At 49.0% G+C, this 12,685-nt stretch overlaps 1 protein-coding gene across 2 annotated transcripts in view; it reads right to left on the bottom strand.

Moving 5' to 3' along the window:
* Positions 1–12,685, bottom strand: part of LOC146857291 (uromodulin-like) — a 570,867-nt gene that overhangs the window by 537,753 nt on the left and 20,429 nt on the right. Inside the window, exon 1 of one of the 2 annotated variants that reach the window (XM_085647789.1) lies at positions 5,919–6,094. The exons of the other annotated variant lie outside the window; for it this stretch is intronic. Coding sequence (XP_085503915.1) covers positions 5,919–5,982 — 64 coding nt within the window. The 5' untranslated portion in view covers positions 5,983–6,094. Of the gene's footprint in view, positions 1–5,918; positions 6,095–12,685 lie in introns of those variants that run through there. 2 annotated transcript variants of the gene reach the window in all.

Raw genomic sequence — 12,685 nt, 5'->3', positions numbered from 1 at the left:
AAATTCCCGGATCAAGGGCAGGCGCTGGTACAATACCAAAGGCTGATCCACACGGAAGCACAAAAGTGGGGTGGGTCAGGGTGAACTATGACCGCGAATTCAGGAAGAAGATGGCAGTATGCCCAGAGATGGGGTGGGACCAAAAAGAAGTCCAGTTGTGGATGGACCATATGGGGTCCCGCGGGGCGCAGAGCACAGTGACGCAGCCTAAGGCGCGGGGACTCACCCAGGTTCGGGGTTCTCCCAGACAAGCGTGAGGGCTTTCAAGCAGCCCTTTCAAGGGACGCGTAGGGGGGGGCCCAGAGAGGGGGGTTTAGGAGGGCGTCACCTGGAACATGCAATCTCTTTAACGCAGGGGGCATGCTCATGGGGAATCAAGTGTAGGTTCCAACATGCTTGTGGTAAATGCGGTGGCCGTCATCCCTCGACCTCATGTCATTCCAAGCAGGATAAGAAACCGTCAGCCAACGGTAAACAGGACAATTGAGGCAGCACCGACGGAAGCAGAAACATCAATCCCTCCAGCACATGTTCCCCGCGCAGCGCCTCGACAGTACTTGTCATTCCACCTAAGCTTAGCGAACCCCTAGCATTCCCATGCATGCTAGCTCCCCGCGCACTTAAAGGGCCGTCACCAGTCAACTTGAACAACATCCTCCCCTCCCCAGACGGTACCCTAACAAGGTGGACGGGGCTTTATTGCTGGGGGGGTTCTCGGAAGGTTTTGTGATCCCTTATGTGGGCCTCCTGTCATTCAGGGAGGCGGACAACCTCAAGTCAGCCAGGGACCTACCATCAGTAGTGCAGGCCAAAGTCAGGAAGGAACTGGAGCTAGGGAGGGTAGCAGGGCCTTTCAGTGAGCCCCCACTGGACAACTTTGTAGTTTCCCTGCTGGGGGTGGTACCAAAGATGGAGCCTGGGGCCTACAGACTTATTCATCACCTATCCTACCCTGAGGGGGACTCAGTCAACCATGGGCTCCAAGAAGGAACTTGCTCAGTGTCATACTGTACTCTGGATGTGGCGCTGGACTTAGTCAGGAGGGCGAGCAAGGGGGCCTGGTTAGCGAAGGCGGACACTGAATCGGCGTTCCGCTTGCTACCAGTGCACCCGAGCAGCCAACACCTGCTGAGTTTCAGGATAGATGGCTGGTACTTTTTTGACAAATGCATGCCCATGGGGTGCGCGGTCTCTTGTGCTTTCTTTGAGGCATTCAGTTCCTTCTTGCAATGGGCGTTACAGGATACCTTTGAGGGGGAAGGGGTTTCCCACTACTTGGATGATTTCCTTTTCATTGGGCGTGATGGCACGCAGGAATGCAAGGCGGCACTCTCTAACTTTCAGACCCTTGCAAATCATCTGGGGGTTCCCCTAGCACCGGAGAAGACAGAGGGACCTGCGCAGGTGCTTACATTCCTAGGGATTGAACTGGAAACTGTAGTAGGTGAATCCAGGCTGCCTCCAGACAAGGTTCGGGACCTGGGACAGCAGATTCGGGTAGCCGTGGGGAAGGACAAGGCCCCACTGGCCTTCATCCAGAGTCTCCTTGGAGAACTCAACTTTGCTGCCAGGGTCATTCCCGCAGGGTGGGTATTTGCGCACAGACTGGCCAGAACCACTGCTTCAGTCAGAAAGAAGCACCACATGGTGAAACTGAGCAGTGGCATGAGAGAAGATCTACTAATGTGGGCAGACTTTTTGGACAACTTTAATGGGTCTGTCACCTGGCGCGCACCCTGGGCTAACAGCGCAGAGTTGTCGTTGTTCACCGACGCGTCTGGAAGGGAAGGGTTCGGGGTTATCCTCGACAGGGAGTGGTGTGCTGAGAGGTGTCCTAACTCTTGGCAGAAGAGATAGATCACTTTCAAGATCACTGTTTTGGAACTCTTCCCCATAGTAATTGCTTTACACCTTTGGCCGGGGGTGCTGGCAGTGAAGAGGGTCCTGTTCTGGTCCGACAACCTAGCGGATGTCCAAGCGATCAACTCACACTCAGCAGGCTGCCCCCTGGTGCTGTGGCTGTTGAGAGAGCTGGTGAGGGCATGCCTGATAAATAATGTGGACTCGCCATATTCAGGGGGTGCAGAACATGGCCGCTGACGCTCTCTCTCGTTTTCAGTGGCGCCGTTTCCGGGAGGCGTGGCCGAGAGTGAGAGAGGAGATGACCCCTTTCCCACAACACCTTTGGCTTCTTCTGAAGTGGAGCAGCGGATGAGGGGTTTGGGTGAGCTGTCTCTGGCACCAAGGACGGTGAAGCACTACAGGACTTGTGTTGACAAATTTTGTGCGACTATGGGAGCATATGAGGATGAGGGGTCTTCTCTGGAGCTCAGAGTACAAAAGTTTATCCTGTGGGCCAAGGATGGTGGGAAATCCCACCCTTGGATCTTGGGCCATTTGTCAGCCATCAGTCATCATGCCAGGTTGAGAGGACAGAGTGGCCCTACCAAATCCTTTGTAATCAGGGCCGGGCAAGGGATGGGCAAGGAGTGAACCTCGATCCGCGGACAATAGATCCCCCATCAGTTACACAATCCTGCAAGGGATGCTGGACAGCATGCCCGGGGCCACCCACTTGGGGTATGAGGCATCGCTATTCTCGGCTAGTTTTGCACTGGCCTTTTTCGGGGCCTTTAGGATTGGGGAGCTAGTGGCTAGATCCAAGCAGCACACCTCGGGGTGGCTTTGAATATCAAGAATGTTACCATTTGCACATCATGTCTCAGGATAGTGGTGAGACAGTCTAAATCTGACCAGGCAGGGGAAGAGAGTGGTCCTGTTACAGGGGCTGGGTGACGCAAGGTATTGTCCTCTGCCCCTGGTCAAGGCTTATCTGGCCCTCTGCCCCAGGATTGCTGGGTACCTCCACAGGCATGAGGATGGGTCCCCGGTTATGAAGTTCCAAGTAGACCACATCATGCAGGCGTGATTACAATTGTCAGCACAGGCAGGGGTGGGCAAGAGATTCAGTAGCCACTCCTTCAGGATCAGGGCGGCAACCACAGCCTTCCTATCAGGGATGCCGCCAAAGCGAATCAAGCAGGTGGGGCGCTGGGAATCCCAATGCTACAAGCGATATATAAGGCCTTGAGCTGAAGGGTGTGGCGAGAGAACTCTGAGGCCCAATGTTCCAACCTGCATTTATGTGTATAAGGGTGTACAGTTTTGGCCCTGGTTGCCAAGTGATGTTGCAGTGATGTGGTTTGTTGTGCAATGTAGACTAGTTGTGTGTAAACGTTTACAATAAATATGGTTACAAACACAACCTCTCTTTATTTACCAGGAACCAAGGTCTAGGTAATTGGCCATTCAAGCATCGCTAGAGTGGCACAGTGGGCTGAGGACAGAAAGTGGCGTCATGGCTTCGCCGCCACCGAGATAACGTGGCTAGGTTACCCGGGTATGCGTTGAAATGAGCTGATGATGAAACTGCAGCAGAGGCTTGGGGTTGGGATCGCTCCACCTCATATTCTGGTCATACCCTTGGGAGGGAATGACCTGATGGCAATGGGGAGGAGAGTCCTGCTCCAAGACACCATGTGTCAGTTAAGCAATCAGCTGGGGGCTTGTGAACTGTGGTGGTCTGAAATTACACCACGCCCAGTGTGGCAAGGAGCCTGATCGGGATACACCATTGAGATCTCATGTAGGAGATTGAACAGCACCATGCGTAAATTCACGGAGCAAAGGGGATTTGGCTTTATCAGACATGGTTTACCTCATGCCAAGTCTACTGGATGCTGGGAGGTGGAGGGGCTTCACCTCTCAAGGGTGGGCATGGACTTATTATTTCTGGACCTAGGGGAGGCCTTGGAAGCAGCAGGATGTAAGTAGGAAGGTCTGCCTTGGTGGGGGGCCCTCATTGTGACGGTGGCCACCCCCAGAGCTGTGGAGGAGTTACAGGGCGATCCAGAGTCTGCAAGGTACAGAAGGGTACGATATGCAGCAGCACAACAAGGGTGCTAAGCCAAGGATACCCAGGGATGTCTTAGCGTTGTCCCCTGGAAGAACGACGGAGCCCCGTCAGTCCTACACGGGGTTGTGGGTCTGAGCAACCGGGGGCTGCCTGAAACACTCTGCCCACATTTTGGGGGCATGAGTAAGGGTGTGGACTGGCGGTACACTGATGGTAGGGGTGTCTTCTCCCAAAATTGGTAACCACCGATTGGCGATGGTCACAGTGTAGTTTGGCTCATCAGGCGGGTAGGCGGCATAGGGGCTGGCCTGCCCTTGGATTGCCCGTAAAATAACCCACCATGTTGGCATATTTCTTATGCAAATAAACTTGCAGCAATTTTCTCCACTAACAAAGGTGTTGTGTGGTTTATTTATGTATGTTGCTGTATGAGAACTGAGGAGTGTTGCAGATACTGGCACTATGCCAAGGCTGCCCAGGGGGGGCCACGTAAGGGACCCTCCAACAGGGTGGCCGCTTTAGTGCCACAGGAAGGCACAGGAGTCAGTAGACTAGGCTCCCTGGGCTAGGGACCAGGGGGATCAGCTGACCGTATCACTTCCGGCCGTGGGAGGGGGACAGAGTACAAAAGCCTTTCCCCGCCCACTGTGCAGCCTCTTGACCGCTGCCCGTCTCGCTGTTTCCCGCCCTACCGCTTACCCTGCGGACGTCCAAAGGGTGGTAGGGGGAGGGGAAGAATCTAACTTATTGTTTTGTGTTGCAGGAGGAGTTACAGGGAGATCCAGAGTCTGCAAGGTACAGAATGGTACTATATGCAGCAGCACAACAAGGGTGCAAAGCCAAGTATACCCAGGGATGTCTTAGCGTTGTCCCCTGGAAGAACGACGGCGCCCCGTTAGTCCTACGTGCGGTTGTGGGTCTGAGCAACCGGGGGCTGCCTGGAACGCTACGCCCACCTTTTGGGGGCGTGAGTAAGGGCGTAGGCTGGCAGTACACTGATGGGAGGGGTGGCTCCCCCCAAAATTGGTAACCACCGATTGGCGACGGCCATGGTGTAGTTTGGCTCATCAGGCGGGCGGGCGGCATAGGGGCTGGCCTGCCCTTGGATCGCGCGTAAGATAACCCTCCAAGTTGGCATATTTCTGATGCAAATAAACCTGCAGCAATTTTCTCCACTAACAAAGGTGTTGTGTAGTTTATTTATGTATGTTGCTGTATGAGAACTGAGGAGTGTTGCCGATATTGGCACTAATCATCAGTAATAGGGCGCACTCTCCTTATTTGAGACCAGCACACGAATTTGAAGTTGTACAACAGAGCAAACAGGGACAGTACACCCTATTTGTAATACGACCTCAGTTGGGCACTCAGGGCAGGGGTACTCGCCTGTATAACATGCAAAGGACATTCCCGCTCCAACATCCACCCATCCAGATTCACATTCACAACATGTCTGCTGTTAATGGACCATAAAGCCCTGCTTAAGAACAGCTGGACATCAGAGCACGTTTGATTATGCATGGCTCCACTACAACATAAGGCTAAAAACGCATCAACTGACAAGCCTATCTTTGAGCAGTAACCAATGTGACCTATCACGCCTAAGCTTTTCCTGTCTAGTAACATCCATAGCGCTCTGAAGCTGTCTGATCGTTGACATGTGGAGCTAAGCAAATAAAATATATGAATAGATATGAAGCTAAGCCAGACTCAGCAACTCTGACGTCGTAGCAATTTCAGTGTGGTAATACTGCCATAGGACCTAATGCAAGCAAGGGAAATATGCTTCCGTGGCCGCCACGTCGTTAGTAAATTGGGCTTTAGCGAGCTCCTTCCAGATATGAACCCTAGTGTATAGTACGACTTAGCTAGCTATCGCCTGACATTGTTGACATTTCCAGAACATCCTAAAGTCGGGTGCGCAAGGTTGTGCCACCCGCTGCCCCCTTCCTCCCCATTACTTTGTGAATGGAGTGCGTAAAGTCAGTGAACAGGTAGGTACCTGCTTCTCCGACGAGGGCGGCCAGGAGGACCCCCAACAGCAGACTCAGCTCTGGGCGCCTCATCCTTCCTCACCGGTAGCTTCTCCCCTCGGGGTCCGTACTTGGGACGAGCAGCGACTGAGAGCTGGGAGCGACTGACTGCGAGGCGAGCGCCTAAGTGACTGCAGCGCTGAGCTCACTAACTCAGGTTACTGACTAGAGCGCAGGGAGGACAGGTGAGGAGGGAGGAGAGTGACTGTGTGGACGCAGACTAGAGACAAAGGTAAAGAAGGGCGTGTCTGACAGGGAGAGAGACAACACGTGGGAAGAGACTCGAGAGCTGAGCTAGAGACCATTAAGGGAGTGAGCCACTGCCTGTGATATTGACGCTGAGAGAGAGAGAGAAACAATTGCAAAGTGACAGGGAAAGAGAAGCAGTGAGGGAAGAGAGGCACACACTGAGTGGGTCGGGCCCAGAGACTGAGAGGGAGAGAGATGTGTTCTGTGGAAGAGAAACCGACGAGGAGGAAGACACAGTGAGGGGTCGCCGACAGGAATACAGTCGCATTGAAGATGAAAGAGGCTAATGTGGAGAGAGACACACAATGAAGGGGAGATAGGGTGACATGGAGAGACACGGGCGAAAGTGACCCGGGGGTGGGGAGAGAGTCAGGCAAGGAGAGACACTACAAGGGGGAGACAGCCTCAGGTGGAGAGACCCCCCCCCCCCCCCCAGGCCTGTCCAGGAAGAATCTGCTAACAGGGGCATCTATATCAGGCCCGGTTCTAGCGGGTGGGCCGGGTGGGCCAGGCCCACCCAAGCAGGAGCCTGCCCACCCAAACAGGAGCCTTGGCCCTCGCCGGGCTTGAAGGCAGGCGCGCAAAGCACACTTCGTGTGTGTCAGCCCGGGCCCAGACAGCTTCCCAGGCGCGCACATACACAGACAGTTTTGGAGATTATCTCAGCCGCACCCGAGTACTTCACAGGTCTTTAAAAGACCATTTACATGTTAACGAGGCTTTGTTTATTTTCTCACCCCTTCATCTCCACATGGCAAAGGCGTCAATGTTCTGCTGCGTGGATATTTCTTTTTCTATGCAGCGCAGGAGAAAAGACGTTTGTTTATTCCTTATACCTTTCCTGTCCCCTGCAGCTGCTTATCACATCAGGCTGTGACACAAAGTTTGACTAATGGAGTAGGTAAGAGAATGTGTTACTATTTGCTTTTCTTTTTAAAGTATGCACAGGCCCAGCAGGACACATACTTCGTGAGTGCTTCATTTAAACAGTTTTTATCATTATCATGGCCGATGCAGGACAACAATAAGACAATACAAAATGCCCAGATAACGCTGGTGATATGATCCTGCTGGAGAACAATCATTTGTCTGTTAGTAGTTTTTAAATGAAGATAAACTGTATTTTATGTGGAAGCTCAGTGGGTTACTGCCTTTGTCACAGAGATCCTTGTGTTACTTGCAGTTCAGAAGTTACAATCCTAACATAGGACAGTGACCTATGAACTGCCATCAAAGAGCTGCATACAAACATGAATGGTATTGTGGTAAATATTTCATTACCGGTACTATTTTTTATGCGGTAAAGTCTATTAAGAATAACTCAGTAAATATAAGAGGCAGAATCCGTGGTATTAGAGGTTTTTTTTAAAAGGCTTTATTCCTATACAAAGGAATACAATTCGAATTGTAGGCATTCTATTCCATCACCACGAAAGTTCAGGAAGGAAGGGCATACATTATTGACAGATAGGCAGCTTTATAGAAAATACATTACAGTGAAACAGATGCAAGAGGCGTAACAGCTGATAATACAGATAAACTGTGCATACGTAACTAATAGAGGCGGTCATATGGGCGTAATTTAATAAACGTCATTATACATGATGTCACAAGTGGGTGGATCCATAAAAGAATCCTGCAATGTCAGCAGAAATATTTGGCAGAGATGCGCGCGCAGCCGCATGACGTGTGATTGACGTGCAACTAGAGGGTGAAGGGGACTTGACATTTAGCTCTATATGTGGAGACAGAAGTCTGGGGGTCATGTCAACCTAATCCCAAATCATATCTAATATCCTATGTTTAAAGAACTGTGTTATCCAAAAGGAGAGGTCTCTAGGATAGAATCTATTCTATACTGACTGTTAGTGCGTGTGCAAGCGTCTAAGTGTCTACACTAGATGCGAGGGGGTAGGAATATTCCATGGCAACGGGGCTATGAATTACTTGTATGAGGACAGCGAGGCCTGGCCCTTTGCACGGTAGCTGGAGGAATGTTTACCTAAACTACTAGACAGGAATGCATCGGATGAGGAGCGGAGTAGATAATCTTGAAGGTGAAATACAGTTTTTGGCAGGCGACAGGCTGGATCAGGCACCGTTAGCCGCGCAGGGAGTAGGACAAAGTTCATGGATACAGATGCAGGCTCAGACTGGAGATTTCAGAAGCAGAAGGCAGGAAAAGGCTTGATGACAGAATTCGGGGCCTACTCGCCTGAATCTGTAAAATGTGGAAAGTGAACCACATAAAGTCGGTGGCCTTTCATACTTAGGAATGGAATATCTGACCCATTCATGGCGGGTCTGAAAGAGGACATGTTGACGGTGGACGCACATATATTTGCGTCTTCAAAACTGGAGCAGGAGGGAACATACATGTACTTATAGCATGCACATGGAGCCGTTGGGGTCTACGATAGGGGACATAACTGATCACAAAATTCATATTTCCTCATTCCCTCCTTGTCCCCTACGGACCCTCAGGAGATATCGATCTTCATCAATCCATCGATCTGTTCATATAGCATCATTTGTTCTTCTTTCTTCTTCCGGGATCTTGAACGAAAACTTGGATGTGGGATACACGAGGTGGCACACAGACCACAAATCGCTGGCCCACATTGTAGACATAAGCAGCAACTGAATAGTATGAGAAAGCCAATACCTAGGAAGGATAGGATTCTCCATCCCCAGGCTGACAACACGCCCCAGAACCAACCGGACCAAGTCCAGGTGCCTGGACTCTGGTGTATCTGGCTTACAATCTTTTGAAGGCGAGTTATGGCTTTATATACCGACGGCGAATTTTCTGGTATGAAAATGCAGCAACTTGATCCGATGACCCTACAAGCTCCGCCCCTATCGGCCAGGATGACGTCAAGGACAAGACGATTTTGAAGCACAACAATCCGCATAGCAGACTGCTCTTCTGTTAAATTGCCTAAGGCGGAAATAGTTTCGTTCACTACTGCTTCAAGGGTTCTGGTTAATCTACGTATCAGCTTACTATTAGTGACTGTACCTATATAGGGAAAGAAACCTTTATTGAAATCTGTGTATTTCTCCCATGCTGTTTCAGTGTAATCGACAATTGGGAGATCTCTCTGCTGTCTATTGTGTACTAAATGGGTATTTCTATGATAATCAGGAGGAGCTAGGAAAACAGGTGGTAAAAGGAATGCTATGTAACAGGTACCATCCCAATCTAAAGGTAGACATATATATGCGGTCTGGCCACATATAAAGTAGGAATGGCGAGAAGCTCTAAATGTAGACTTGCCTTGATCACTGAATTTTATTACAGTGGTGCATTTACTATGGCCCATGTGTATGGAACCATTCTTTCTTATACATAATTCCCCTTTTACTGGGAATACTGACATGGCGGGCAAGATTGGTGTAGCTTCAGATTCAACGTTCAGGATCATAAGGTTAAGTGTAAAATTACCTAATCCATATACTTCATTTTCTAGATCAGTTCCTGTTCTTCTGGGAAGTCCCTCCTTGTTAGGGTAGCAGACTTTAAGTAAAACTAGGTTCAGGTTTCCCCATACCCAGTTGTCTTGATAAACTGCGGAATTTGAATCTAGGGAATTAATCAAACTAAACCATGCTCCACAGGAGCCATTGTGTGTGAACGGATAGGGAAAGAGGGGCAAAACTCCCTTATAGTTCTGATAGGGAGGGAGTCGGCCACATATCCAACAATTTGTGGCATTGCTGGTTTGATGGGAATGATGTAACATACTAATGAATGTGTTGTTGCACAGCGCAAATCTATAGGACAACTCATGCGGAGGTAATTCGCTAAAAGAATGTTCTGCAGTTACATTGTAAGCACGCTTAAGAATAGGGTAGTACATGTGCAATAGTATGCTGACAATGATGATCAGAAGACTTAGAAAAAACAAAATTAATAATGTTACGGTGCAGTGACTACGAAATGATTTACAATACGCATGCTTCTTGAGCTGCATCTGATGATTTCTTTCTCTATTCCGGTCTAGAGGATACATGTCAGAGACAAATTCAACCGATTCACCTTGGAGAGGACTTAAACAATCAAATTGTCTGACTTACTAGACCTTAATTTTAGTTTGTAAAGTTCTGGTTTTGTTAATTCAGCCAAGGGGAGCTTTGAGTCTGTCTGTGAGGGAATGCAGGGTTGAGTATTCACACTGGATGGTAGTCCATAAAATTTCTTGATATGACTCGAGTGCAACCACCCTTTCCGTCCCTCGATCTTCACGGCTGTCCTTGTAGTCAGTAGAACTAGCTTCGGTGACTGCCACCTAGGCTCCAGTTGGGTCTTCCGGTCGAAATTCCTGACCAAAACCAGGTCACCAGGAACCACGTCATGGGGCTTCACCTCAGTATTATCGGGAAAAGCTGCGGTTACCTGTGAACGACAAGATTGTAGTGCAGACATCAAGGAAGCCAGGTAATCTGTCAGCATATTACAGTCAACATCAGTGATTTTGCGAGGTATAGGAGTCCCCCACATATTTGGTGGTCTACCGAAGATCACCTCGTACGGGGATAGCCCTGTTCGAGAATGTGCTACCATTCTCATGTAAAAGAGCGCAACTGGTAAGGCTACTATCCAATCAACTCCTTTTTCTCTACATATTTTGGACAATCTAATTTTCAGAGTTTGATTATGGCGTTCCACGAGACCTGCCGCCTCGGGATGTCGGACACAGTGGAATTTCCATTGGTAGCCTAATAAAAGGGAAACGTGTTTCATTAATTCGGATGAGAACGGCTGGCTATTATCTGAGTAGACAACACGTGGTAAACCGTACCGTGGGAAGAATTCTCGAACTAACTGTTTGGCAGTAGTCGGGGCAGTGTAATCTGAAACCGGGTATGCTTCTGTCCAACGGGAAAGAGCACAGACAACTACGAGAACATATTTGAATCCTCGACATCGTTCCATCTGGATATAATCCATCTGGAGGACTTCAAAAGCATGATCGGGAGGTTGAAATCCACCCTGCTCTACGGGGATGCTTTTACCTGGATTAAACTGACAACATATCATACAGGTACGAACTTTTTGTTTAGCTGCTGCTCGCAAGTGTTTGTTGAACCAAATGTGTTGAATGCTGTCTAGCATAGCTTTTTCTCCTAGGTGCGCTGGACTATGTATTGTGTTAATGATAACTTGAACCATTGAGTCGGGAAGAAACCATATAGATTTTTCCTTCGTCATCCATCCTTGATCCGTTTGGATCCCTCCTAATTCAGTCCATTTCTTTATTACTTCTGGTGTAGCATGTGTCTGTATGTCAATTACATCAAGGGCGGGATCCTTAACTGTCATGCAATGTGTTGGTGTCGGAACTATTGTCTTTGTCATGTCAGTTGTGTGAGTCTGATTCTGAGCAGTCTGTTTAGCTGTTCTGTCAGCTAGGTCATTACCCTGAGAAATGATATCGGTAACTTTTGTGTGGGCTTTGCATTTCATAATCGATATTGCAGTAGGTAGATGAATCGCGTCTAATAGGGCTTGAATGAGGGGTCCGTGTTGGATGTGGGCACCGTGAGAAGTTAAGTAACCTCTCTCTCGCCACAGTACGCCGAAGTCATGGACGACTCCGAATGCATAACGTGAATCTGTGTATATGTTGACTTTTTTATTTGTGGCTTGAATACAGGCTTGTGTTAGAGCGATGAGCTCTGCTGCTTGAGCTGACAAAGTGTTTATACAATTTGTTTCAATGACTTCAGTGTCTGTTGTGACTGCGTAAGCGGCCACTAACTCTCCTGTACTTGTTCTCATACATGACCCATCTACATACAATGTCAAGTCTGGATCTGACAAAGGGATATCTGTCAAGTCTTGTCTGGGTTTCGTCGTGATAGTAATGACTTCGACACAATCATGTGCCAATGGATCTGTTCCGCCTACTGGTAACAGTGTGGCAGGATTTAACGTATTACAACGTCTGATTTCTATGTGTGGCTGAAACAATGTCAGTTCGTAACCGGTGAGTCTCGCTATAGTCAAGTGTTGTGTTTGTGTATGGTTCAAGAGAACCTCTACTGCGTGTGGTACTTGTACTGTCAATTGGTGTCCTAACACTATGGCATCGCTTTGTCTGATTGCTAAAGCTGTTGCTGCCACCGATTTCAGGCACGCAGGAAGAGCCTGAGCTACTGGATCTAATGTACTAGAGAAATAAGCACATGGTTTGTGTGATCCTGCTTGTTCCTGAGTGAGTACTGACAAGGCAGTACCTTCGCGTTCTGTAACAAAGAGTGTAAACTGTTTATTGTAACATGGTGTTGCTAAAACAGGTGCTTGGCATAGAGCTTTCTTTAAGCTTTCAAAGGCATGTGTATGTTCTGGAGTCCAAGGGAGGACAGTCGATGTGGCTGCCTCCTGTGTTGTCAACTGGATGAGTGGTTTTGCTAGAAATGCATATTGAGGGATCCACTGCCTACAGTATGAAAAGAGGCCTATAAAAGCCCGCACCTCCTT

This window comes from Triturus cristatus, chromosome 3_2 (assembly GCF_964204655.1).
Source record: "Triturus cristatus chromosome 3_2, aTriCri1.1, whole genome shotgun sequence".
Classification (NCBI taxonomy): domain Eukaryota; kingdom Metazoa; phylum Chordata; class Amphibia; order Caudata; family Salamandridae; genus Triturus; species Triturus cristatus.
Note: the sequence above shows the minus strand (reverse complement) of the source record. Positions and strands in the feature narration are given on the sequence as shown.